Raw genomic sequence first — 26592 nt, 5'->3', positions numbered from 1 at the left:
CATATCATGTAATAATTACAATGCAGATATCAGTATGAAACACATCAATTTAGATATGCATAGATGATAATTAACCTTATTGTTGTTTCGGAGGCTTCATTTTGTTTCGGAGGCTTCAATTGTTAACGGAAAGTTTGTATTGGGTCCCATTTTCAAACGGTGATATATATCTCCACGATTTAAAAACATGTGACTTGAGGATCTACTTTGCTACATTTTGATAAATAGATTGGATGAGCTCTTTTATTTATATTTGCACAAGCTTGCTGAACAGTTTGTTTGGAGGCTTCAAAAAGTTAACGGAAAACGGCTCTTTGAAGTCAAGATTTTATAAAAAATTTAAAAGCTTGCAAATCGACTCATTTTTGTTACCCATTTCAAGTTAAGATAACAACTGTTATGAATCAAGAAGAAGTGAAGAAATAACCACGAATTATGAACCAAAGCTACACCCACAAAGTTTGTTAACAATTGTTAACGGAAAATGAAGCCTCCGAAACGACAAATATCGAAGTCCAGTTCTCAAAAATACAGGGCTGTTCACAATTAAATCTAATGTGGCAGTGTTTACTGAACATATGACTGTACTTTCAGGATAAGAAAAATTATCCATGAACTAACTGAAGAAAACACAGGGTTTTACAAAATGTTACTGTTTTTATAGTTTTTCAAAATGGCAATATTAAGTACATTTAAGCCTGCTAAAACTGAACGCAGTAACTCCCAAAGCTGATTATGCTACCCAAGGTAGCTGCTAACTAGATGACTTATGTGGCCAAAATCATGGAATTCTGTGGCTTTATTAGAACACTACGGATTAAAATGTTAAAAATCCAAAGTTACACCCTTTACCGTGAAAATGACCATATGTCATAGATGAAGAGGTAAACACAAGTTAATGTTTTGCATGTAAAGGATAACAAACTGTAATTTTTGTGTAATTTTTTTTTCCAAATTTTTTTTTCAAATTAACTGTGAAATGATCCTAGCACGTCAGAATAGGTCCAGTGGTTCTCCAAAGTCGTCGAAAACTTTGAAAATTTTTCTGAAAATGTTTAAAAAGAATAGAATTTTTTACTGATATCTGATCTGATACCAATATCGCAAATATCGGGCGGATACGATATCCGATAGGATTATCAGTTGAGCCCTACTACTAAGGTTAAACAAAAGTGGTTAAATCTTTTGTGCTCCATACAAGGCAGCCCTTGCAGTTAGCATTTTTGTGCTCCATGCACAGAAATATTGAAGGGATCATACATTACCCTATATGTAACTATATGGCAGCCATTCAAATGCAGTTTTCTCAGCTATAAAGTGACTGGTTACTTCAAATGTACATTTTCTCTAAAGACCAAGAGTAGGTAGTCATAAAAGAGGAATAAAAGTATGACATGAGACCCGATCCAGTCCACTCAGGTGAAAGTCATATTTTTTTCAAAATTTAGTTATTATCAGGTTAATATAAAGTACTAAAGAAATTCCCTTTCTAACAGTCCAATCCCTATGGTTATATGATAACAGATATGCACCAAAAGACACATTTTCATAAAATATCATTTTTCTCAATTTGACCAGGGTGGTTCAAATTGCTAAATTGCTCTCTCTTCATCTGCTATTATAATAAAAATACACAAAAGCGCACATCAGTCATGCAATACGCAAAGTGCAGTTTACGTAGGTGCTGCACCCAGCTGTGTGTACATCATTCTATATTAATCCACGATGAGATGAGTCCCGCCTACTATGACCTGATCAGAGTATATAGGTTACTTTATATAGTGGTATGGATTCTGAATATGTTCAAACATAAAAATATTTTCCCTGTACTACATGTAGTATCTCCTAGGTTTCATTATCATTTAGGTATAGCACTTTTTATTTTTTCGGAGAAGAGCAGGTAGGGTAACTACTTGATTATATTTCTACATGTTCATGTACATACTCTGAAAATTTTAGAAAATTCGCACAAGTCCGGTTTTTTTTAATCACATTTTTGTTCCTAAAATGGGGGTTATAGCGCCCTCAATGGGCACTCTCTCCATAGGGCTACATGTAAAGAACAGTTATAGACAAATGGCCCTAAAATAAAACGGACTCGTTCATTTTTCCTCAAATTTTGCATATGATGTAGATTTAACATCTGGAATGTAAATGCAAGTGGTGTCGTTGCTGCTCTTCTAAATTCATTTTTAAAATGTCCGCCCCAGACCAAGGTGAGTATTGTATGGTAGAAAATTCAAACGCTGTGTTGTAGAAGTAATAAGATATAAGTATTCTTTGTATCATCTTATTTGCAGGAGCTTATTAACGTTCTTGTAGGATTGGAGTGGTCATTATTTGATGCTATTCAAACCATACAAGATGCTGATAGCCAGTCATCGCAATCAGGTCAGTTGGGTTCTGTTTGTATTTGTGCATATTATTGTCATAAATGAAACCCATTTTTAAAAGCACAATCGTGTCATCAAAGACTAAAACTCTCGTGCTGAGTATTGCTGGAATCATCTCACAACAGCTGCGCTGTGCAAGTGTGTGTGGTATTATAAATCCATAATTATTATGAATTTGGGTGATTGCATACATGTATATGTATTGTAGGGCATTCTTAGTTTTCATTTATGTGATTAAAAACTTCAGATCGGATTTGGAAAAGCTAGAACGACTCAGGATGAGGTTAGCAGAAGTTCAGATCGGTCGATCTGGTGTGCAAAAAAAAATTAATCGGTCCAAATCTTGTGGGTTTAATTTGTTCCAAATTTCACGGTCGTGTTAGGTGGGTATTATTGGGGGAATGCCAGGATCGGGTGGTAAAAAATCTTGCCTTGCAGGGCATTAATTGGCAACTCTGGTCAGATAAGCACCTCACTCAAAGTTTATGTATTCGGGTCGGGTAGGTATTGTTCAGGGAATGCCAGGATAGGGGTGGAAATTGCCCCGCAGGGCATTAATTGGCAACTCCGGTCAGATTTCTCAAAGCACCTCACCCAAAGTTTATGTATTCATTCTTCTCAACTTAAATTTTTACACCAGATGATGATGAGACCAGTGCAGCTTCAGGAAGTTGGAACCAATCCAGTAAATCAAGTAGAGATGAAAGCAGTAGCTGGTTCACAAAGGGTAAACCACCAAAATCTGCTCAAATGAATGGATCCTATTCATACTCAACCAATGAATCAAGCAGTGAATACACAGGGCATACATGTGGGATGGCGAAAAACAGACGCAGGAAAGAGAGAGCTGTTGCCATCCCCAAGGAGTACCAAGATAAGGCTTACGGCAGTTATCAAGATTCGTCTTATGGCGAAAGTGAGAAGCCGACAAAGACTTCAAAACAGCATACGTGCAGGAGGAGAATAAAACAAATGGACAGCTCAAGCGACGAGGATGAGTCGAGTGAAAAGTCGGGACACAAGGTTAATGCGAACTCAGACGCAATCACTGTGCTAAGTAGTGGTGATGAAGATGACAAATTTAATGATGATGATGAAAGTAATGAGGCAAATTCAAGAACTTCAAGGGTTCCCGCAGTTGAGGATGATGATGATGAAGACGGGGGCGCTATAGCTGGTATTTTGGATGATGAGATGCCGACGTTTAACCTCCTGGTGCTATCTTTTTTCAAAGAAGGTACAATCGAGGAGCTGGTTGGGGTCGATCTGCGGTTTCTAAAAGCAAGGCACAGAAGATTGTTGCCATGAGACCCTTTGAAGACTTTATGGACTTGGTAAGTATTTCATTTGCGATTTCCATATAGAAAATAAGTTTTTTTTCATTTTATCAAAATGTTAGTTTTGACTATCGGATATATCCCTTGTATTTTTGAGCCAAACAAATGAGGAAAACAAAGAAAATACATATCATCATTAGACCCTTTTTTTCTCTGGGCGTCACAGTTCTTGAACTTGTAATCATTGTGAGATGAGTTGATATTGCATGTATGATTTCAAAAGGGGCTATGAAGTTCTGGCGTGGACTATTCTTTACACAGTAAATCCTGTTTCAACCTTAAGCTTGCTGCCTTAACCCTAACCAAACCAAGTCTCACTAAAGCTCACTATCAAAACCACTGCGTGCATGCATTCCATGTGACTTGATGATGCAATCAGCCTAAGTCATATATACGCAGGGAATATGTGGCTACAGGTCGGTGATCTTCTGCGTGGCATGCGAGGGATCCGAGGTTGAATCTCGGGGACTTCTTTATTCACCTTCTCTCCTTTTTCGTTTCTTCTTTCCCTTCCAATAGCGAAAAAAACCCACAGCGTTTGGTTGGGGTTTATTAACATGTTTTTTCCTAGATTTAGGCTTCCTTAACCCTAACCGAACCAAGTCTCACTAAAGCTCACTATGCAATCAGCCTATTTGTCATATACCATGCCCGGGCAGCGTAACCTCCATGGCTACAGGTCAGTGATCTTCTGCTTGGCATGTGAGGGGTCAGAGGTTCTTTGTTCACCTTCTCTCCTTTTTTGTTTCCTCTTTCCTTCCGATAGCAAAAAAACCATGGGTTCGGGTTAGGGTTAATACAGGTATCAAGGTTGAAACAAATTATCAAGGTTGCCTGTATGAAGCAGTATATAGATTAGAAAAATCACTTACTGGACAGTGTCTGTGAATAACCTGCTTTAGACTGGCAACCCAAATAATCTGCCACATCATATACTGTTGTATCTCAAAAGGCTGCCTTGGGATTATTGATTTTAATATTTAGATATAGGGTCCACAACTTATAAGTTCCCCCCTAAATACTTTTTTAAATAAATCGAGAAATATTTGACGAAATACAAAAAGGTTTGGGTAGCTTTATTTGTTTTACACATATGGACCAAATTATAGCATCACAAGTCATTGCATTCAGTCATAATGGTTCATTATGTAAAAAAGAGACTGTTTTAAACAGTGTTAAAAGTTGCATCCATAGGAGTCAACACTCAAACAATACAGTAGGCCAGGTCTATTCATGTGTTTGTTACAGAAAACCTGACTGCTATGGACTCAGGTTCAACAGCCTCTTTTCTTACACAATTAACCATTGTGACTGAACGCAATGATGTGAGATGCTATAATATAAATTGGTCCACATGTGTAAAACAAATATGGACTATACTTTTTACACCTTTACATTTCATAAAATATTTTTCGACTTATTTTAAAAAGTATTAGGGGGGAACTTATAAGTTGTGGACCCTCAAAATGAATAATATAAAAGTTAATTTTACAGTTGTCTCAACACAATTAGATAACAATAATGAAAATTCACACAAGGCAGCCTTTTAAGATGCAGAATATTCACATTATGTTGTTTTCTACTCCTATAGCTAGAAAGAATGGAAGACGCCAGGGGTTTAGGCGAGCAGCTTGTGTGGAACAGTCGCAGCATCTTCCAAGAAAGAGAAGTGGTGGTGTTCCTCATGAACAAATGTGCCTGCATTGCAGAGCGTATTCAAAATATCATTTCATCGCAGATGGGCGTGGACAAAGAGGAAGATGCTGAGGAATTTACCAAGGGTCATTATCACATCAAAGAGGAACCCAAGACAATGAACCCCGAGTAAGTGATATAATAAAATTAATTAGCAAATTATATTTAGCACACGGTTAATGCTGAGACCAACCCCAAGAGGCCATTCACAAAAACAAAAGCACTTCCACTTTTAGAAAAACTTAAAGAAAGAAGAGTGTAAATAATAAAAACCTATTTAAAGCCACACATTGCCATTCCTCATTTCCCTGGAAAATGGTAAATGAGTATAACATGAGTAGGTGTAAATTTCACCTTGATCATATGAATAGTCTATTTCAGGGTCTCATTTCTCCATGCAAGGCCATCAAATACACCCTACAAAAGGCTACATAGTAGGACTACAACTGGTCAGTTTCAACTCAGACTTCCAAATCTGCTTTTTTCAAGTGATGGGTTTAAAGATTGAAAACATATAGGTTTTGTAGTAAGCGTACATAAAGTGTGGTGAGTGGGTATCGTTATGTTAGGTCTTGTCTTACTCTCACCATAGCGCTTTCGCTGTACTCGTTCAGTCACTCTTTTGTCTTGTCTTTGGCTGTCAGTGGAGATATCTTTGCTAGGAAATAGTCTTTGATAGTTTCTGATGTTTGTGAGGGATCTGAGGTATCTCTTGCAACCCGTGAGGGAGGCTGTGAGATGGGGCTTCCTGGGCATGAGGAGGATGTGATATGAGGCTTCCTAGAGGTGTGAGGGAGGGTTTGTAGTGCCAGATGTTGATGACTGATATCCTTGTGGTGCTTGCTTGCTGAAGTAGCAGGGGTTGAAGTTTCCTCTGCATTCCTACCGACAGTTTGTGTATGGAATGTCAGTATTTGAACATCAGGTGGAGTGAATGGCAGGTTTTAATTTTAGACTGTGGTGGACTGGACTGAGGCACAGTTGATGCCTGAAATGGGGCAGCCTGTTGCAGCTCATGGTGATTCACAACACCAGAATTCAATGGGAATATCCCAGTGCCTTTGAACCCACTCTTTATGTTATATGATGTCATTCTGTCTTTCAGAACTTTCTTCCGTACTGTGGGAAAGGACTTCTTCAGGCATGAGAATTTTTAGGCTTTTGCCTGAATTCAGGCATTTTGTTGTCCAAATTTACACATTTTTATTTTTGTCAGCTTGTTTTGGGCCTTTTAAGGCCAAATTCACACGCTTTTTCAGGCAGTTAAAAAAAATGGCCATTCTCGGACACTGGACCCATCTGTCATGCATTCTTTACTGGTCCATAGACTGCTCTATGACAGGGCTGAAGAATGAGATGACTAGGAAGGCAGAGAAGGACCACATTGTTCTGTCTAGCTGTGTATTTCAGCTTACAGTAGGAAATGTGTGACACATGTTTATCATAGATGAGAATCCTAGGTTTCTTGGATAGATTCTCATTGTGCTTGAGAAAACAGTTCACAAACCAATCATAGAAGTTGTGTCCTTGATAGATCACAAAGAGAAGCAGAAGATAACATGAGGCTGACCTTCCACAGTAGACAGTCACTTGCTCTCACCCAGATCCTCCAATAATGATAATAATAATAATACAAAACATTTATATAGCGTAATATATCACAAGAATGATCCCAAAGCGCTTTACAAAAAAACAAACAATATAAAGATTTATAACACTTAAAAAACTACCTTAAAGTACCTTACAATTACATACACTGTACCAGCCTAAACAACCATTAAGTTTGCGAGAGAGAGAGGAATCAGAAACACAGGGCTGGCTAAATGGGAAGAACACCAACAGGCATGAGAATTTTCAGTTTAAAAACTGAATTCAGTTTTTTTTATAGTCAAAATTTCCGCAACTTTATTTAATTTCAGCCTGTTTTTGGTAATTTTTTAGTGTTTGCCTAAATTTCACGTGCATTTGCAAGTTTTTTTAGGAAAGTGCAGTCTCATGCCTGCACCAAACAACAGACAGGGCAGACCAGCCTGAGGGCTGACTCCACTCTCTCGAAAACAACAAGATATACTTAAAACAACAGGCATAAAAAACGGCAAAACGAGATATGTACAAGAATCACCATCTGGCACAAATACAGTATAAAAAGTGTCATTATAAGACACCAACAAATCACAGATTATACACATACATGTATCACTAATAAGATCATATTCAAAAAGTTACAAATTAAAGAGGTGTGTTTTGAGAAGATTTTTGAAAGTGTCCACGGACGGAGCTTGGCGAATGTTCACAGGAAGTTGATTCCAAAGTGTTGGTGCCGCTGTTATGTATGCTCTGTCACCGTAAAAACGAGTTGAGGACATCCGTGGGAGTTTAAGCAGGCTTTGTGAAGAAGAGCAAAGGTTACGCTATGGATTGTATGGTTCGATGAGATTGGAGATGTAGTCCGGAGCTAAGCCGTGTTGACTCTCTTACTTCCTCTGCATGCTAAATAAATGTCCATTTGTGGTGTATGGATTTCAACTACAATATCCCAATGTTTTACATCTTTTTTTCCAGTCACAAGCTGAAGCCATATCAGATGATAGGACTTAATTGGTTAGCTTTGCTACATAAGGAGGGTGTTAGTGGTATACTTGCTGATGAAATGGTAAGCTTGTTTTTATTCACTCAAACAACGCATTAACATTAAAACATAGCAGCATCACTTATCTTTTTCTTTTTGATTTAACAGTTTTATTAAAATTGTAGAGATAAAGTGAAAAATCCGGATAAGTGAAACTGTTCATCGCCGGGTGGGAAAAACCTCATATAACAAGCAACGCATGTGTGCAATTTTGATCAAATTGATTTTTGTTTGTCAACTTGAAGATAATAATGAGGTAGCAATTTCCAAACGTACATGTACATATCTATTCAAAGTTCCGTCACCTGAGAGTGATTGTGAATAGATGTGCGGGCGTATGATACATACGTTTGGAAATCGTAACCTCTTTTATGCCCATACACACTTTCTGATACTTATATTTTACATGTTGTGTAATTAACTGTTAACTACATGAGCTATTATCCAACAGCATTTTCTAAGTAATTAGCAATAGTGTGTTAGGTCTCAAGCAAAATTACAAAATCGTTACTAATGAGGTTTATGTAACTGGGGCCATGTGTTACATGCGAGGTTTTGCATTTGACTTTTGGAATGCCCAGCAACGATTTGTAATCCTACATTGATTAAGTGCTAAAACAGGGACAGCAATAGATAAATCAATATTGGCATATCACTGAAATATGGTATTTGATTTGTTCTTCTAAATGCCTCTGAACTTGAAGATATTGTCAATGGATTAAAATGCATATTTTCCTATGAAAATCACACAGCCTGAGTTCGGGTGCAGATCAGGGAGTTTGAATTGTAAAAGTATAATGCACCTTTCAAATACTTCAAATATTACCCTGCTGCTAATTCTGATTCTTGATTGTTATATTTTTGATGTATTTCAGGGTCTTGGTAAAACAGTGCAAACCATAGCTTTCTTAGCATATCTACTTGAGCAAGGGAACTGTGGACCTCATGTCATTGTAGTGCCATCATCAACATTAGGTACGTATACCTCATGTCACTTCCAGTTTGGTTGTGATGTCTAAGGGTGAGCAATATCAAGGCAAAATTGTACACGATATCGATCATATCGCGATGAATTTCAAGACCTGGAAACTCAAACACTGTCCACTCCACGTTCGGCTTGATTTTCGAGCAATTTTCAACAAAACTAACAATTGAAATGATATTAAATGGATTCATGGAAGGAAGTAGGTACATCGCAAGTGTTTCATTATATTTATAAAGGTAAAATCTGACTATGAACTTGGAATAGTATTTTCAATTTGGCAACTTTATTCAGCTTTCATTTGGGAGTTGTTGAGTTTATTGTAGGGTCATTGATAAAGCAGTAAGTGTTATTGCATCGTGATAATTGATATTTTCTCAAGATATTGTCACGCACCCTTAGTGATGTCACTGCATGGTTTGGGCTGCATAGCCTTGAAATGCTTGTGTTCACGGAATCACCGTAATATGATCGAATGGCAGCACAAGCAGAAAGCTTGCTCACACATGGATAAGCAGTTTGACATCACTCCCAGACTCAAAGCGACACAAACTATAACAGGGCTGTGATTTGCCCTTTCCCGGGGGTTAAAAAATAACATCTTCCTCATTCTCAGATCTATTTTTTTCATTTGTGTAAAGAGGAAGAAATGCTAAATTAAGTATAAAAATAGGTGATGTCCACAGAAAAAAGAAATTACCCGTAATAAACTGACTTCAATCACAATGCCGACACCTTATTTACAGTAAAATTGTGTGTCACAAGTTAGTTTTTCATCAAGTTGCTTATCCCCAATAATCTAGGAAACAAATAAAATAAAAATCAGAAAATTCCACCGAAAAATGTCATGTTTTGTACATTGAAATAATCACGGAGTTGGAGCTTATAGCTGGGGCATGGGCATTTTTGGAACAAATTTGGTATAGCTGGTAATATGCTGTTGCATCTGTATATATGTTGAGTGCAGGGTTCGATTTAACTGGTGTCGTGGAGTAAAATGCTTCCCATTTTGGATAACCTACACAAATTTCAGCTTGTATAGCAATTTTGATGTAAACATATGCTAATATTATAAGAACATCACCTAAATAAGGTTTTCGCTAAAAAAATGCTTCGCACATTTTCAAAGTAAATCGAACCCTGCATGTTTTACACATTGAAATAGTCACTGACTTGGTGCTTGGTGCTGGGGCATGGGCATTTTTTGGAACAAATTTGGTATGGCGTTGCATCTGTTGAGTGTCAGTTAAGTGAAATAATAATATAACATTGAACTTTTTTTTTCCGTTAACAGATAACTGGAATCGTGAGATCATTAAATGGTGTCCATCATTAGAGGTATTAATGTATACTGGGGCTCAAGAATATAGGTCTGAACTTAGATATCAAATATTGGATGGCAGTGCTCCATTTGATGTCATTGTCACAACGTAAGTATATAGCTGTATAGCAAGAAGAGGGGAGCGTGGCCGAGCACTTAAGGCGTTGGACTGTGAATCCAAGGGTCCTGGGTTCGAAATCTGAGTGGGTCCGCTTGAGCTCGGCTGGCTCTTTGTGTCCTTGACCAAGGCACTTCACTCTACTTGCTTAGTGTTTCGGAGGGCACTGTAAGCCATCGGTCCCGTGTACATGTATTTTCTCACATTAATGCAGTGTGCACGTTAAAGAACGTCACTGACTATTTGAAAAGAGCAGGGGATCATCCCGGTACTGTTGACTGTACTTCAAAAATACACTCATCTACTCTAGGTTCCAGAGTAAAAATAAGTACAGCTTGTCTGTATGCATACGCGATGCGATGCTCATACATATGAGGGAGGTACTAATAAGGAAGAAGAAGAGTGATTTTTGATTGGCTAATAACATTGATTGATTGATTGGTTGGTTGGTTGATTGATTGATTGATTGATTGATTGATTGATTGATTAAGTTAGCAAATGGTTAGGTGGGTGAGTGAGTGAGTAAGTGTGTTGATGACCCGGAGTGTACTTTTACATTCATTCAATCCATCTTTATTATGGAATACTCTTTGAGAGTTAGGGTTAATAGGGCCTATGAAGAAAAATAGAGTTTACTATTAACCCTAACTTCCCCATGCTTTCTGGCTATAGGACAGGAATAAAGAGAGAAGATGAACAAAGAAGTTGTTTTGTTTCACCCGTGATTTGGTTTTGAACTGTTCTAAAAGTTCTAAAAATCCTTCAAGAAGTTGGTAATTTTTCCATTGAAAACTGTTAATAAACGGTGTTTAACCTTGACGTTTGCTGTTTGTGTTTTTTATTTTGTAGGTACAATACTTGTACATCCACTATTGATGACCGTGCCTTTTTTAGGAAGCTACGCATTCAGTATGCCATATTTGATGAGGGCCATATGCTGAAAAACATGAACTCAAATAGATACCAGCATTTGATGAAAATTAATGTAAGTATGGGAGTATTTGTATGCACATAGTTAAAGGTGTGTGATGCACTTGATAGCCTACCCCCCCTTACTTTACCCCATCAAAATGTAGATTTTGGTATCGGGAGAAATCTTTTTTTATATAACCCCAAATTGGTGATCATCTGTATCTCTTTAGTCCATGAGTAAACTAATTATAAACTAGTTTTGTTTATGATAATTGTTTTTTGATATTTTGGGTTATTCCCTTAATTTATCCTAGGTAATGTGTGCATCCAGATGCATACAGACAAAGTCCATCAGATTGGGCTTTATTTTAATTACAGACGAATCCATCAAGCCAAGTGATGGTCAGAATTCAGTCGGCCATTACTGGGTCCCGTCTGCACCAAACCAGTGTTGTTACTGCCCAATTCGGTGGATTAAATCCACTTAAAATTCAATGCTGAATTGAATTGTGTTGTAAACTTTCATCATTCTTTTGTCTACGTGTAACACGGGTGATGGAATGCAGTTTATAATATCCCCGCCAAGGCCACATCATTTCACATTTTAGGTGGAATAGACCTAAGGGGGGACCCAGCTATGGCTGGCATTGAGGTGTAGGAATGCGTGAAAATGGATTCGTCTATAAGCAGAGACTGTCATTGAGGCTATAGACCCTATGCAATAAACCGACCCGGACAGCATAACAATTGAAATTGCAGCCATGTTGGAGGACAGGTTTCAAATGACAGAGGGACAGGTCCCTAGATCGACTCCACAATCATTCATATCTACCACATGTTTTATTGTATTACCATCTGCAATTCCCCATGAAAGCCTCCAGGAGGACATGATTTTATTTAAATGATGATGAGTCTGTCATGAGTGACGTCATATTGGGCTATTCCATTTAAAATCCACACTACCCCTGTGGAAGATTTAACTAAAGTCTACCACAGAGGGAGTATGAGTTTCAAATAGAATAGACAGTTGGGTAACTCTTCCATTTCAAATACTCACCCCAGTTGTGGAAGATACAGGTACAGCCATGATACATGTGGAGTATTCATTTCAAAATTAATAACCAGTTACATTTAAAAAACATACTCCCCCCTGTGGAAGATATTTTCAAAATCTTCCACAGGGGTAGTGCGGATTTCAACTGGAATACCCTAATTTGCATACCCTCTATTAAAATATGAATATATTTTTTCAATTCTTGCTATTTCAGGCCAAGAGAAGATTGTTACTCACAGGAACACCATTACAGAACAACTTAATGGAGTTAATATCGCTACTTAGCTTTGTCATGCCTGATATATTTATGAACAAGGCTTCAGAACTCAAGAGAATCTTTGGATTCAGGGTAAGAATTTTGTATTTTTGCTAAACCATGAAATGGTATCAGCCTATATTAGTGTATGTTACTTACTTGCTTACTTACTTGCTTACTTACTTACTTCCTTACCAACCATTTGGTCTGAAATGGACATATCTTTAAATGCCACTAAGGTATGAACCCCCAAGTGGTGTCAAATGAAAGAGAAAGAAGTAAAGAATATGATAACAATATTTTCCCACCCGGGGGTGGCACTCATAATAAGCCCTGGGTCAATATTCATATTTTGGGTCCTTTTCATATCTTGAAATGCCAAGAAAATTGCTAGAACAGCTATCATAGGCATGGTGACCTACATTTACAGTAGACGTGCGGCAACATGACTTTTTTCTCAGAAATTTAAAAGTAAATGTTATTAAATTCTCAAATTATTATCAAAGCAGAATCTTAACCACAGTATGTGGTTTGGGGAAGATAGCTGCATGACAGTGGATGTTGATCTCACATAAGATTTTTGCTACACCATCAAATGGTATCAGCCTACAACAGTGTTTTTGCTGAACCATGAAATGGTATCAGCCTATATGAGTGAATGTTACTAGCTTACTAGCTTACTTACTTAAGGTATGACCCCATGAGTGGTGTCATATGAAAGAGGAAAGCATAAAGAATATAATAAAAATATTTCCAAACGTCAGAGGTCATCCTGGGGTCACAGGGGTCAAAAAAGGTCATTTTAACCGATAATGCTCCGATTGAGCTCAACATTAAATTCAATGATCCTTATGACATTCTAAACATGTTTAAAACATTAAAAAATTTATTTAACGTCATTAAGGGGTCATAAAGGGGTCAAAGGTCAAGGTTTTCAAAATGCTCCAATTGAGCTGAAATTTAAATGCAATGATCCTTATGACATTGTAAACATTTACAAAATATTTGAAAATTCATTTAAGGTCATTAAGGGGTCATAAAGGGGTCAAAGGTCAAGGTTTTCAAAATGCTCCAATTGAGCTGAAATTTATATGCAATGATCCTTATGAAATTCTAAACATTTTAACAACATTTTAAGATTCATTTAAGGTCATTAAGGGGTCATAAAGGGGTCAAAGGTCAAGTTTTCCAAAATGCTCCGATTGAGCTGAAATTTAACGCAATGATCCTTATGACATTCTAAACATGTTTAAAATATTTTAAAATTCATTTAAGGTCATTAAGGGGCAGGGCAATAAAGGGGTCAAATGTCAAGTTTACAAAATGCTTCAATTGAGCTGAAATTTAAATGCAATGATGACAGTGGTATCTAGGCCTACCACAATATACTGCCAAAGCCACATGGTTCAGCTATGGTGCGGTTATCGCTCTAGTTTCCTCCTTGAAGAGTGCAGATGCAAAAGCTCAATTTTCAAACTTTTTAGTGTTTCTAGATCCATTCTAGATGCATGCCATTTTGTTCCTTGGTTGGTCAATAAAAGCATTGAATCAGATGTCCTCATTTTGATATCAATACACAATGTCCGCAGTTGCCGGTAGACACAGGTAGGAGTGTGGTTGTGTTTTTGTTACAAAGGAAGGCAGCTATTTCATGTAATATCTATAATAATTTGTCAAAGACATTACAGATATGTGCACTTGCTGTCCATGCCAAACAAAGTTTCCCAGCTAAACAAAACTTGGAAAGAGGACGATAAAATGAGCTCTAATGTATGTCTGGCTATGTGTGTGTATCTGCAGAAAATGTTAAAAAAAAAAAAAAAAAAATTAACCTTGGCTTCTTTTGTTTTGACATTCTTCGATACCTTTAATTTCAACAGGACTTAAGCACAATGACCCTTGGGTACATTGACATGTGTGATGTCAACAGTTGTGACATCAAAGGTCTTTTAAGGTCACTTGAGGTTATTTTGCAAACATCTTTTTTTTTACGAACCACAAAAGCCTCCCAGGACCAGCATTGTGGTTTGAGAACTGCCTTTTCGGTGGGTACACATTTAACACAAGGGTCGCGCTAACCTGCGTCATTGCGTCATGGACGCGTTTCTGGAGCTTCTGACGCACAGAAATTTGTTTCAGTAAAACCTGTGCGTCAAAGAATGATGCAGACTTTCCGGGCCGACTGTAATGTAAACAATGAAACAATGTCAAAACTATCATCATTCTTAGCTTGGTTTTCATCAATATTGACAAACGCACTTGATTTTACAGTAGATTAAGAATCAACAATGATGACTTTATGGTTGAATTTGCAAAGATCACCAAGTTTCATAAGTAAATTGATGGAAATTACATAGCAATTTCTGACTTATTTAAAGCAAAAATGTCACCGGAAAGCCTGACAATCTTCACAAAAAAAAAATAATGGTCGCCGGGAATTGATCAATTTTCATAACTTTAACAAAAGAAACCTTTTTCATGTTTCATAAGAGCACAGGATAGAGTATATTTGACATAACACTGTTAAAATAAGACTGTTTTGTTGCCCCAAACGGCAAAATCTGAGCTAAATAGGTTGCAAAAAATAGAAAAAATTGGACCATTTTCGGACTTTGCTATATCAAGCCTGTATGCCATTATTGTCATACGCCCACATTGCTCAATAACGGGCAGTGATTGGTTCATTGCATGCTAACAGCTAATGACTATTCATAATTCTATCAGGAGTGCTGAAAACTAGTAAATAAATAAAATAAACAAATAAAGAGATAAATAATGAAAATAAAAACCTAATAATTAATGCAATATTAAAATAAATAAGAGTAAAACAAAAATATAAAGCAAATAAATTTTAATAAAATCAAAAATGAAATAAAAAAAGAAATTATGAAAACTCCAAATAAAATAAAATAAGAAAATGCAAAATTACTAAATAAGAGTAAACAAAGGAAAAAACATAAATTTTTAAATGAAATAGATAAAATCAAAAATCAATTAAAAAAATTATGAAAAATCCATATATACTTGTGTGGGTCCAGAGGTTGGGGAGCATAAGCATAGTTACGTCATGAGAATTGTTCACTTGACCCTTAAAAAATCATTTGACCCCTAAGTTTTTGATTTTGAGTCAGTTAAGGGCTGGGGTATGAGCGTTTGGACAGTATTTATTGTGGGACATTAGAGCACATCAGACATATCGAATTGCATTCTGAATCGAAGAATGTCCTTCTGATATCAAATAATTTTGATTTTTTGAAATTTGCAATGTAATACACATTTTATGGCAAATCATTAAAATTGATATTTTGATATTTAACAGTACTTGAAGTAAACTTTATAAATCTGATGATTTATACTTAAAGTGTATGTAGGTGGGATGAAAACCCGACGATCAATTGAAAATTTTGACCTTTCATTATTGAAGATATGGATTTTTTCCCAAAACACACAAAAAAATAGGTCTTTTGGGGAAAAAATCCATATCTTCAATATAAAAGGTCAAAATTTTCAATTGATCGTCGACTTTTCCTCCCAGCTACATACACTTTAAGAATATATCATTAGATTTATAAAATTAATTTCGAGGACTGTTATATATCAAAAATTTAAAAATATCAAATTTTAATAATTTGTCATAAACTTTGTATTATATCGTGAATTTCAAAAAATGAAAATTATTTGATATCAGAAAGACATGCTTCGTATTCAGAATGCAATTCGATACGTCTGAGGTGCTCCCATGTCCCACAAAAAATACTGTCGAAACACCATAAACTCTCATTCTAGATCTCTTAAGGGGTCATCTGTGACCCCTAGTTTTAACCTGCCAGCACTACCCCTGATTTAACACACCACATAATTTACTTATCTACTCTTTTGTTTGTATTATATTTTGTGCAGAAATTGAAGGAAAATGGAATGACAGAACAGAGTAGCTTTGAAGGGGAGAGGATAGCCCATGCCAAGCAAATCATGCAGCCATTCATGCTAAGGAGGGTCAAATCCGAGGTGATTTTATTATATTTGCTGAGATTTCTTCCCCTAAACAATTCATTTATAATCCAAAGTGTGCATAGTAGCTATTGGTTGAAGTGGAGATAAGGTGTTCTTGGTTAACTTAATTTGAAGACTCTACATAAGTCAGGCATAAAAAAATGCCAGGTGAGCTGTCTGTCACTCTCCTGAGGATGTATAAAGGAGAGCTTTAAGGAGAGTGATCACCTGTGCTCATCTCAAGACTGAGAAGTAAATGATCTAATTAGTAAACAGGTGCAACACTTGACAAAACAAAAGAGCACACCATATTAAGGGATGGCATCAAAACCCAACTGCTGGCACCCTAGCAGAACTGGGGGTTTAACTTCTATTTTTTCAAACAGTTGAAACCAGGCCCAAAACGACGGTTCTCCCAGGCCGCCGGAGGCTAGGTTTTGAAGTCATCCCTTATCTCTCATGGCTTTAGAATTAAGTTCTATACCCACATCAAGTTGATATAAATTGCTTTAGACTTTCTTTTTAGTTGTTTTTCACATCTGTGGGCTTTGGAATTGGTCATATTTGGTTTTGAATTGTCCCTATTTCTGTGCCTACATTTGTTTTTTCTTGACACCCTGTTATGTATTTTGTATGTGTGTTACTTGGTCCCCCCCCATCAAGTTGGTATACCATGCTCCTTTTTTCAGCTTTATGATTCATTCATTCTCATTCATTCATATTTTTATTTCCATAAAAATCAAAGACATTACAAAAATATATATAAAAACACGGTACATATGGAGGAAAAGGCTGGAAGACCAAAAAGGTCTGAAAGTTTCCACGACTTGCATCAGGATCTGAACAGAACTGTGCAGGGGTAACATATGAGCATTCGTGCATATCACAGTTTGCACTGTTAACAATATCATTATAATTTTTATTATTAAAATTGCAATCCAGTGTTAGGGGATTAAAAATCATCTTATCATATTTTTCTAGGTCTACATCTTTTATATTTTTAACGTGGGGTGACTGGTTTAAATCGTATACACAATTATCAGAAGGCCTACTGCAGTTCTGACAAATCCATTCCTTGGGATTTAGAACTTTCAATTGTTTTGGTTTTAATAGAGTACACTTTTTATGAACATAACCGTTACATAATTTACATGATATATCCTTGTGACATTGGTTTACAGTTTTTGAGCACTTTACACATACATCTTTAACAGGCATAAAAAACAAAACAAAGAACAACAAAAAATAATGGCTAAAATTTAAATGCCAACTATGCAATGAAGAACACTAGCTGACAAATATTTGTAATAAGTGATTAAACAAATAGTTACTCAGATTGAAAGAAGAAAAAGGCCAACGACCGGCAGCAGAAACAGCTAAATTCCTTCAGAAATAAAAGTAATGAGCCGTGATGGTGATATAAACTGATAAAGAATACATAATTATGTCATCTATTGAATTTCAATGATTTTGAGATACTTCTGTTTTGCAAGCATCCCAAGTGTTATTGATCAACAATACTAAGTTAGAATTCATGATTAATGGAAAGCGAGAAGGCATTTTGTATACTGGTGAATTTAAGCAATTACTGCCGCCATTTTGAAAGTCGTTGAGAAACATATTTTTAGATCACAATTTTAAACAATAATGTTTTAAATAATAGTAATAATAATAGAATTATATGTAACAAACTTATTCTTTACTAGATGTCTCATAACATAATAATTGTGTTTCATGAATCAACTAAATCGACATCTTACATTATATTAATGATATTTCTGCAAGACAAATATATAATTATGTACATTAAGCAAGCCTTTGGCCATTACCGGTATGAAATGTTTTATAAATTATAGACAAATGTCTCAAGATTTCAACTCATCTTGCTGTTGGCCATCGTTTTGCCCTGATGATGGCGACTCATCTGGCTGTTGGTCTTCCTTGTGCCCTGATGATGCTGACTCATCTTGCTGCTGGTCATCGTTGTGCCCTGATGATGCATAGACACGACCTGAAGATTCTTCGTAGATTCTATGGAGTAAACTTGAGTGTGTGATAGCAACTTTTCTTCCCTTGGCTTCACCTTCATGTTTCACCAATACCATTACTCTACCGTTCCATGACCAAACTGACTTAACATGTCTGCATTGATGCATAAGATCCTGGGCTCTTTTCAGTAAGGCTTGGGTATATGGTGTGAGGAGGTCATTCGCTCCTATTTTGCTTCCTTTTAGATTTCTTCGGTTTGTCATGAAGATTTGTTTCTTATTGTATCTAGCAAACTTAACCACAATTGGTCTTGGTTTACCTGCATATGACTTTCCGATGCGGTGGGATCTATCTAGATCATCTTCTTCAAGTTGTATTTTCATGGTGTCTGTAGCTATTTTGACAATGATCTCATCTGTGTTTTCTTTAGTTTGTTCAGGGACTCCAGTTAGCACCACACAGTTTCTCGCGTATATTGCTGTAGGTCTTCAATTGTGTCTGCCTGTTTGAACACTTTACCTCTAATATCAGCGATGTCCATTGATTGATGCATATTTTTTCTGTCCTGATCATCCATTTTACACTTAAGATCATGGTTATCTCCTTTAAGTTTGTCCACCTCTTCTTTCAAGTCAGTCACTTCAGTTCGCAAGTTTTCGACGACTGTTTCAAGATGATTTAATTTGTCCGAGACTGCTTCACTTATTAGATTTTTGAAATAAGATTTGAATTCATCGTTGCTTATCAGCTCGCTAACAAATTCGAAGACGTTGTAGATGTCATGTCGATACTGTGATATTATAGTGATGAAGATATCAAGTACATATTAAAAGTTTATTCGAAACTCGCTGATACTATAGGCAGTGCAGTGTTGTTTTTGACCGCCGAAGCTGCCGGGTAGTTGACCCTTTATTCTTGCCTCACGGGTATGTGTTTATCTCAATGCATTTTAATACGCTATAGGAGGTCGAGAAAAACACGTCTTCTTCGTAGCTAATAATCAATCAACTTAGATTAGTTTTATGTATATCTTATGTACATTTGCATTATAGGTACTGAAACAGCTTCCAGCCAAGAAAGAAAGTGTTGAGCATGTAGAGATGACCGTAGATCAACAATAACGATATGTCGACCTGAAAGCAAGCCTTATACGGGATTTCAAAGACATGAATGATGAGGGTAAGAAACGCATAAGACATCTAGTGCTTTGATGGAACTCAGGAAGATGGCCAACCACCCCTTGTTGTTACGGCATCATTATAATAATGACAAACTGAAAGAGATGGCTCATCTCATGCTCAAGGTATGGTAAATTAGTCTCTATATATTAAACAAATCTTATTTCTCTAGCTATATATTTATTTATTTATTTATTATTCAGTTGAATTGACAACAGTACAAAAAATATGCAAGAATTAATAAGCAATCAAGGGACATCACACAAGAAAGACACAACCAAGTCAATGAGCCAGGATAACCCATAAAGTTGGCTAAATATGCCAACTTATTTCCAATGGGGTTCATAAATGAAAAGGTACCTGCAAAAAGGTGATGAAAACAGCCACAAAAAAGGGGACAAAAATGAAATAAGTTAAAACATATTCAGCCAATTGGGCTTTTCCATTTTAAATTCTGACTCCACCTGTGGAAAATTTAGCCAAAGTCTTCCGTATTGGGAGTACAGGTTTTCAAATAGAATACACAATTGGATAACTTCCATTTGAAATACTCACTCCAGTTTTTGAACATACAGGGGTAGTACGGGAAATGCGCGCCCATGCATATATACACAATCAAAGCATGATTTGGATTTTTCTAACGTTTCTCTGATTGGTTCTTGCTATCTAAGAGTGTATGAATACTGGTTATCTTGCTGTTTGGTTACACATTTGATGTAGAGTCCAAAGTTTACCGTTTTCTAAAATCCATTTTCCGTGTTGTAATCCGTGTTGTAAAATTTGTAAATTCATGTCATGAATAAAGCTTAAAATGTATAAACAATGATATTAATATCACAATAAAGTGTTCAATATCGCAATCAATATGCTCTGATTGGAATGTTCTCACGATAATAGGCCGACTATTACGATGTTTGGAGGGATATAGGGGGTTCATGCCTCGGTAATATACTTTTATTTCGGTATTATTAAACAGTATTTTTATCATAAAATTGACATACACAACTCATGATTGTTTTTAACATTTATTTCTCTTATCTTTTAACAATTTTTGTCACATCATACAAAAATGTCATTTTCCGTGTTGTACCTCCGATTCCGTGAATTTCTTCCGTTTTCCGTAAAACGGAAAACTTCGGACTCTAATTTGATGTTGTTTCAGTTACCATCTGGTAGCATAATCATAACACTTGCATATCGAGCTATAATCTTGTAAGAGAGATACACACATATTTTCATGTAAATGTTTTACAACATTTTACCATTTATGGTGTATCAAATCTAATTTTGGTTTGGAGGTCACCTACAAAAATCTGAAAAGGGTATCAATATACATTTGAACTCATTTGTAGGTGACATTCCAATACATTATCTGCACAGGAACCAACACATTATGATGCCGACCCAGTCCTTATTCAAGAAGACATGTCTGTGATGACAGACTGTGAATTACATACACAATATATGTGGTAAACAAACAAACATACTGACAAACATATTGTTTCTTTTCTGCACAGGAGCCAACTCATTATGATGCCGATCCAGTTCTGATTGAAGAAGACATGTCTGTGATGACAGACTATGAATTACATAGACTATGCTTTGACTATCATGTCCTCACACCATACAGGCTGGACACAGAGTTAGTTGTGTCTTCAGGAAAATTTCAGATGTTGGATAAGCTACTACCAAAGCTGAAAGAAGAGGTAAGCTTACTGTTTATTGTGAAAGACAGAAAATCATTTGAAGGAAAGGATATGTGCAAAATGTATCATGGAGTATAATTTAGGTTAACCCTAATACCCAACCCTGCTTTTTGCTATCGGAAGTTAAAGAAGAACCGAAAAAGGAGAGAAAATGAAGAAAGAAGTCACTTGGCACCCCTGGGATTCGAACCTTTGACCCCTCGCATGCCAAGGACACGATCACATACCGGTAGATACACGGGTAACACTGCCCCGGGCAGTGATTCCATGAGCATTTAAAACTTAGGGTGATTGTGTCATTGCAGACCCTGGGATTTTGGGGAAAGTGCAGTTTTTATGTAAGATTTTGACCCAGAAAAAAGTGGCTTTTCTGCTAAATTATTATTTGTAGTATTAAAAAGAACATATATAAATATCAGGAAGCCAAGGCTAAAAAAAATTGTTATGTCTCAAAGCCTCTGCGCACGTTCATTTTTCTTTGCACGTCCATATCAGCTGATACAGCAAGTTCATTTTTTATTTCCCCCTTTTTTTTAGTAAAATCATGAAATTCTGTGACAAATTTGGAAGAAAACTTACTTGATTTGATACCTGGATTTGTTTAGGAATTAAATCAACCACAATTTTTAATTGATGCAGTGTGCTTTTGAACACTTGAAAATAACATCTTAATTAAAAATAAAGTTTCAAAAAAATCTTTAAAAACTTCAAAAAAAATAAAAAATTCCGCCTTCGTTTTGTAACTGCCACTGGCTTTGAGACATACCATTATTTTTATGCCTCCACGGAGGTATTATATTTCCTGGTTGTCCGTCCATCTGTCCGTCCGTCCGTCCGTCCGAGCTTGCGGGTGCAATATCTCGGAACTGATAAGATGTACAGTGATGCAATTTGGTGGAGGGATGGTCATTGGCGGTCTTCAAATTCCAGTAGGTTTGGTTAGTGGGTCAAGGTCACCCAAGGTCATCTAGGGGTCATCTGAGGTCAAATTGGCAAAAAACGTCGTATGGGCATGAAACTTGGTGGGTACTGTAAACATTTAGAACCAAATTTTTTGAGGGTCATTTTGGGGTCATCCGGGGTCACCTAGCTAGGGGTCATCTGAGGTCAAATAACTTAAAACTGTCGTATGGGCATGAACCTTGGTGGGTACTGTAAACATTTAGAACCAAATTTTTTGCGGGTCATTTTGGGGTCATCCGGGGTCACCCAGGGGTCATATGAGGTCAAATAACTTAAAACTGTCATATGGGCATGAAACTTGGTGGGTACAGTCAACATTTAGAGTCAAATTTTGGACGGTCTTTTGGGGGTCATCCGGGGTCACCCAGGGGTCATCGGAGGTCAAATAACTTAAAACTGTCATATGGGCATGAAACTTGGTGGGTACAATCCACATTTAGAGTCAAATTTTTGGACGGTCTTTTCGAAGGTCATCAGGGTCACCCAGGAGTCATCTGAGGTCAAATAACTTAAAACTGTCATATGGGCATGAGACAAAATGGGTCAAGGATCTTTCATTTGTTACACTTTTTCTAAAAACCTACACTGTCATCTAGAGATGGCCAGTTCCTAGTGAAATTGCACCAGTTAAAATGATACGCGTCAAGGTGGAGGCATTGCGGCCGACGCTTTGCGCCGAGAACCGCGCAAGTCGAGAACCGCTCTAGTTTAGCCTAATTTGTTTCCTTTTAATAGTTTGACAGAATATGATTACTAACAAATCAAGTCCATCTGTTACACATCAAGGGAAACATTCCATGTTGCATCATCATCAATTTTGTCATAATTTTTAATTTATTTCCTGCTTGAGCTTTTTGAATTGCTTTCACCTTGTCATCATACCAATGTTGCGCATTCCACAATTTGACTGACGTCATTAATCATATAGCTTGGTAAATGTTCAATACACCATTCTTCTCTAAAGTGCACAGATTTGGATAAGTGGTAGCTGTAATTAATTAAAAGAAATTAGCTGAAGTAGTTATTCAAGGCTAATTTTACTACCATACTACCGGTCCATATTGTGTTTGCGATTTATTTTCTGCATGCAATGGGATATTCCATTTAAACTCCACACTACCCCTGTGGAAGACTTTGGAAATATCTTCCACAGGGGGGAGTATGAATTTCAAATGGAATGAACACATTAGGTAGGAATGATTTTAATTAATTACATATTTTTGCCTATATCACAATTTCAAATTTGCCGCCTTTGGCCCCCATGGACCAGATTGTGTCACATATGAGACCTGTTTTCACAAAATGAGCGGAAAGTTGCCAGGAAAGAAAAGGAGATATTGTTCATTGTACATGGCAGAAAACAATAGGAAACAAAAAAAAAACTCTTCATTGAAATTCAACTTTTGAAGCTCAGTGATGGAGTAACCTTGAAAAGTTATATATCATTGGCCCAACACAATTGTGGGGCTTATGTTATCATCCAAATGGTTGCCTGCCTGGTTGTTTGGTTGTCCGGTGCTTCGTTTGGCTGTCTGGGCGGAAGCAATAACCGATCAACTTTAAACTTGATATGGTGATTATGTTATTATGAAAGAGAGATGGGCACTCCGATCACTGTTTATACAGGATCGTCTCCTTAACCTTAACCTTACATTCTTATCATATAGGGTAACAGCTGTGCAATCCAAACTTTTACACTTGGACAATTGTGGACTGTCTTTTGTGTTAACATGTAACAGATGGACTTTGATCAGTATTTGTAACAATTGGACAAACTAGATCATCACCAAATGAAAAGATATAATTGGCATATAATGTGCTGGCTTAGCTATTGAAGCCATAATGAATGATTTGAGTCAAATTTTAATTTTTTTAATTCTTTTCATAAAAATATTGCGTAATATTGCATTAGTAACAACTGTCAATGCATTTTATTTGCATCCCTGATAGATATTGCTTTAAGAACTCAAAATACATAAAAGTTGCATGTAAGAGGGGAGCAGCGTGGCACACTGGTTAAGGTCTTTGCCTGGTTAAGGTCTTTGCCTTTGGTGCAAGAGGTCCCGGGTTCAATTCCTGACAGGACCAAAAAAAAATCTCTGCTCTCCCCGTGTTTCATCTGGTAATGGTGGGGCAGATGATCCATGATAAAGACCTCGTTTACAGGCAGTTCCGATCAGGGTAACGCCCGATTGTTGGCTACACTTGCCTGTCCTGTAAAAATTGCCCCGACCAGCTATCTCTGGCGACTCCTTCGTTCACCAGGTCACTTGTGCCTGACCGAAGTTTCGTCAGCGTTATCTCCTAGATTTCAGCTGTTAATGCCTAGATATGCCCAACATAAAAAAAAGTGTTCAAACAAATGGTACCAGATGCTTGAATTTCATGTGTCAGAAGATATTTATGTATATAAGGGAAGAAACAAAAAGTACGATGACATCCTGTAAACAAAAATGTCTTTCATTAGGGGAGGAGTAAAAAAAATCTGATTGTGTTTATAGAACACTATATTGGAAATATTGGTAAAAGTTGATCTTTTGCAGTGTTCCGAATTCTCAATACTTCACATGTACGTTACAGGGAGGGAAGGGTTCAGCCTCCTGACAAAAGCATTTTGTTTATAAGACATCATCAAACTTTTGCGTTGTTCATCTAGCTAAGTTGTCAATGCAGTCGAATTGATTTACTCAACTTGGTTTACAATATAGTACAGGGTATTTGTTAATACTATTACAAATAGTACAAATTTCACATGATAGGCCTAATCATGATTGAGGTTGGGCAAATAATTTATTTAATGCATCCTACAAAAATCAAATTTCTACAGATAGAGTTCTGTCTGTTGATGATCCAGATGTAACAACGCCATGCAGGTGTTGAACTGAAGACGACAAGTTTCCAATTTATTCATAAATTTCAGAATTGTATATTATCATGACCATATTTGGAATCGGCATAAAAAAGCATTAAAATGAGTATAAACAAGCCCAGTATTGGTTCAGATAGCTCTTGATATTTTGAGAAAATAACTCAAAACTTGGACCTAGCTCTTATGTTGAAGTTTATAGAGCATTAAATGTTTTTTTTTTATATAATTTGCAGGGTTCTCGTGTGCTGTTATTTAGCCAGTTTGTAATGGTGCTAGATGTAGTGGAACCATACATGAAACATCGGGGACACAAATTTCTACGCTTGGATGGGCAGACACAAGTTGCAGACAGGTAGGTGTCGGTGAAGTATAGATATTTTAGTATCACTGTAGATGGTTTTACCTCTGTTTGAATGAGACATTTTTAGTTAGAGGGTGCGGTTTAGCTTATAAGTGCTAAATTTCATTGCTTCCTGGGTGTTGTCTATGAGGTGGTGTAGTCGTCGCGGAACACACATGTCAAAGCATTGCGCATATTTAGCTTATTGTAGGCATATATGCTATGTGTGCAATACTCGCACATGATTGCAGTAAGTGCACCTTAAAAGGGCATTTCGTGATCCACAGCATCACCCCCCCCCCACTTTTCTCAAAAAAAGTTGAGATTTTTATATCACTGGAAACCTCTGGCTACATAATGTTTATGTACAAAATATTTCTTGCAGATTAATTTGTTTAGCAAAGATATCATGAAATTTGAATTTCGTTCTGGTATACCAGAACAAAATTACAACACATTGTCTATGGAGCAGTGCAATACACATAATCATGCATAACTTGCAAACACAAAATCAGAATCAACTGAAATTTTGGGAATAAGCTTTTTTCGTGGATATCAACTGAAAAATGTCATAAAAACAAGATGCTACATGTAGGATCATGAAATACTCCTTTAAGTTGTAAACCAGTTTCGTTCATTGTAGAATAAAGGAAGTTTTCAGTGGTAACTTAATTTTTGCTAAATGAAATAGTTAAGAATGCGAGTAAACGTTAGTAATTTTTGTTTTTACTCCATGAATTGGCTGTCTGCAGCAGGGCCAGGGTGCGCATCATGCATGTACTATGTGGTGTGTGTTTTCTTTCAATACAACAGCTTTTGCAGATATATGTTTTGAAAACAGTTACTTTTGAATTTTA

The 26592-nt window shown here is 36.6% G+C and overlaps 1 protein-coding gene across 1 annotated transcript in view; it reads left to right on the top strand.

Annotated features, from left to right (window-relative positions):
- Nucleotides 1-26592, top strand: part of LOC140143531 (SWI/SNF-related matrix-associated actin-dependent regulator of chromatin subfamily A containing DEAD/H box 1-like) — a 51457-nt gene that overhangs the window by 13263 nt on the left and 11602 nt on the right. Inside the window, 13 exon segments of the mRNA XM_072165361.1 lie at nucleotides 2301-2391; nucleotides 3034-3647; nucleotides 5322-5554; nucleotides 7988-8078; nucleotides 8930-9029; nucleotides 10331-10466; nucleotides 11325-11460; nucleotides 12656-12790; nucleotides 16598-16705; nucleotides 19732-19867; nucleotides 19870-19982; nucleotides 21375-21563; nucleotides 25629-25747. Of these exon segments, the coding sequence (XP_072021462.1) occupies nucleotides 2301-2391; nucleotides 3034-3647; nucleotides 5322-5554; nucleotides 7988-8078; nucleotides 8930-9029; nucleotides 10331-10466; nucleotides 11325-11460; nucleotides 12656-12790; nucleotides 16598-16705; nucleotides 19732-19867; nucleotides 19870-19982; nucleotides 21375-21563; nucleotides 25629-25747 (2201 nt within the window).

The sequence above is a fragment of the Amphiura filiformis genome, unplaced genomic scaffold (genome assembly GCF_039555335.1).
Source record: "Amphiura filiformis unplaced genomic scaffold, Afil_fr2py scaffold_22, whole genome shotgun sequence".
NCBI lineage: Eukaryota > Metazoa > Echinodermata > Ophiuroidea > Amphilepidida > Amphiuridae > Amphiura > Amphiura filiformis.
Note: the sequence above shows the minus strand (reverse complement) of the source record. Positions and strands in the feature narration are given on the sequence as shown.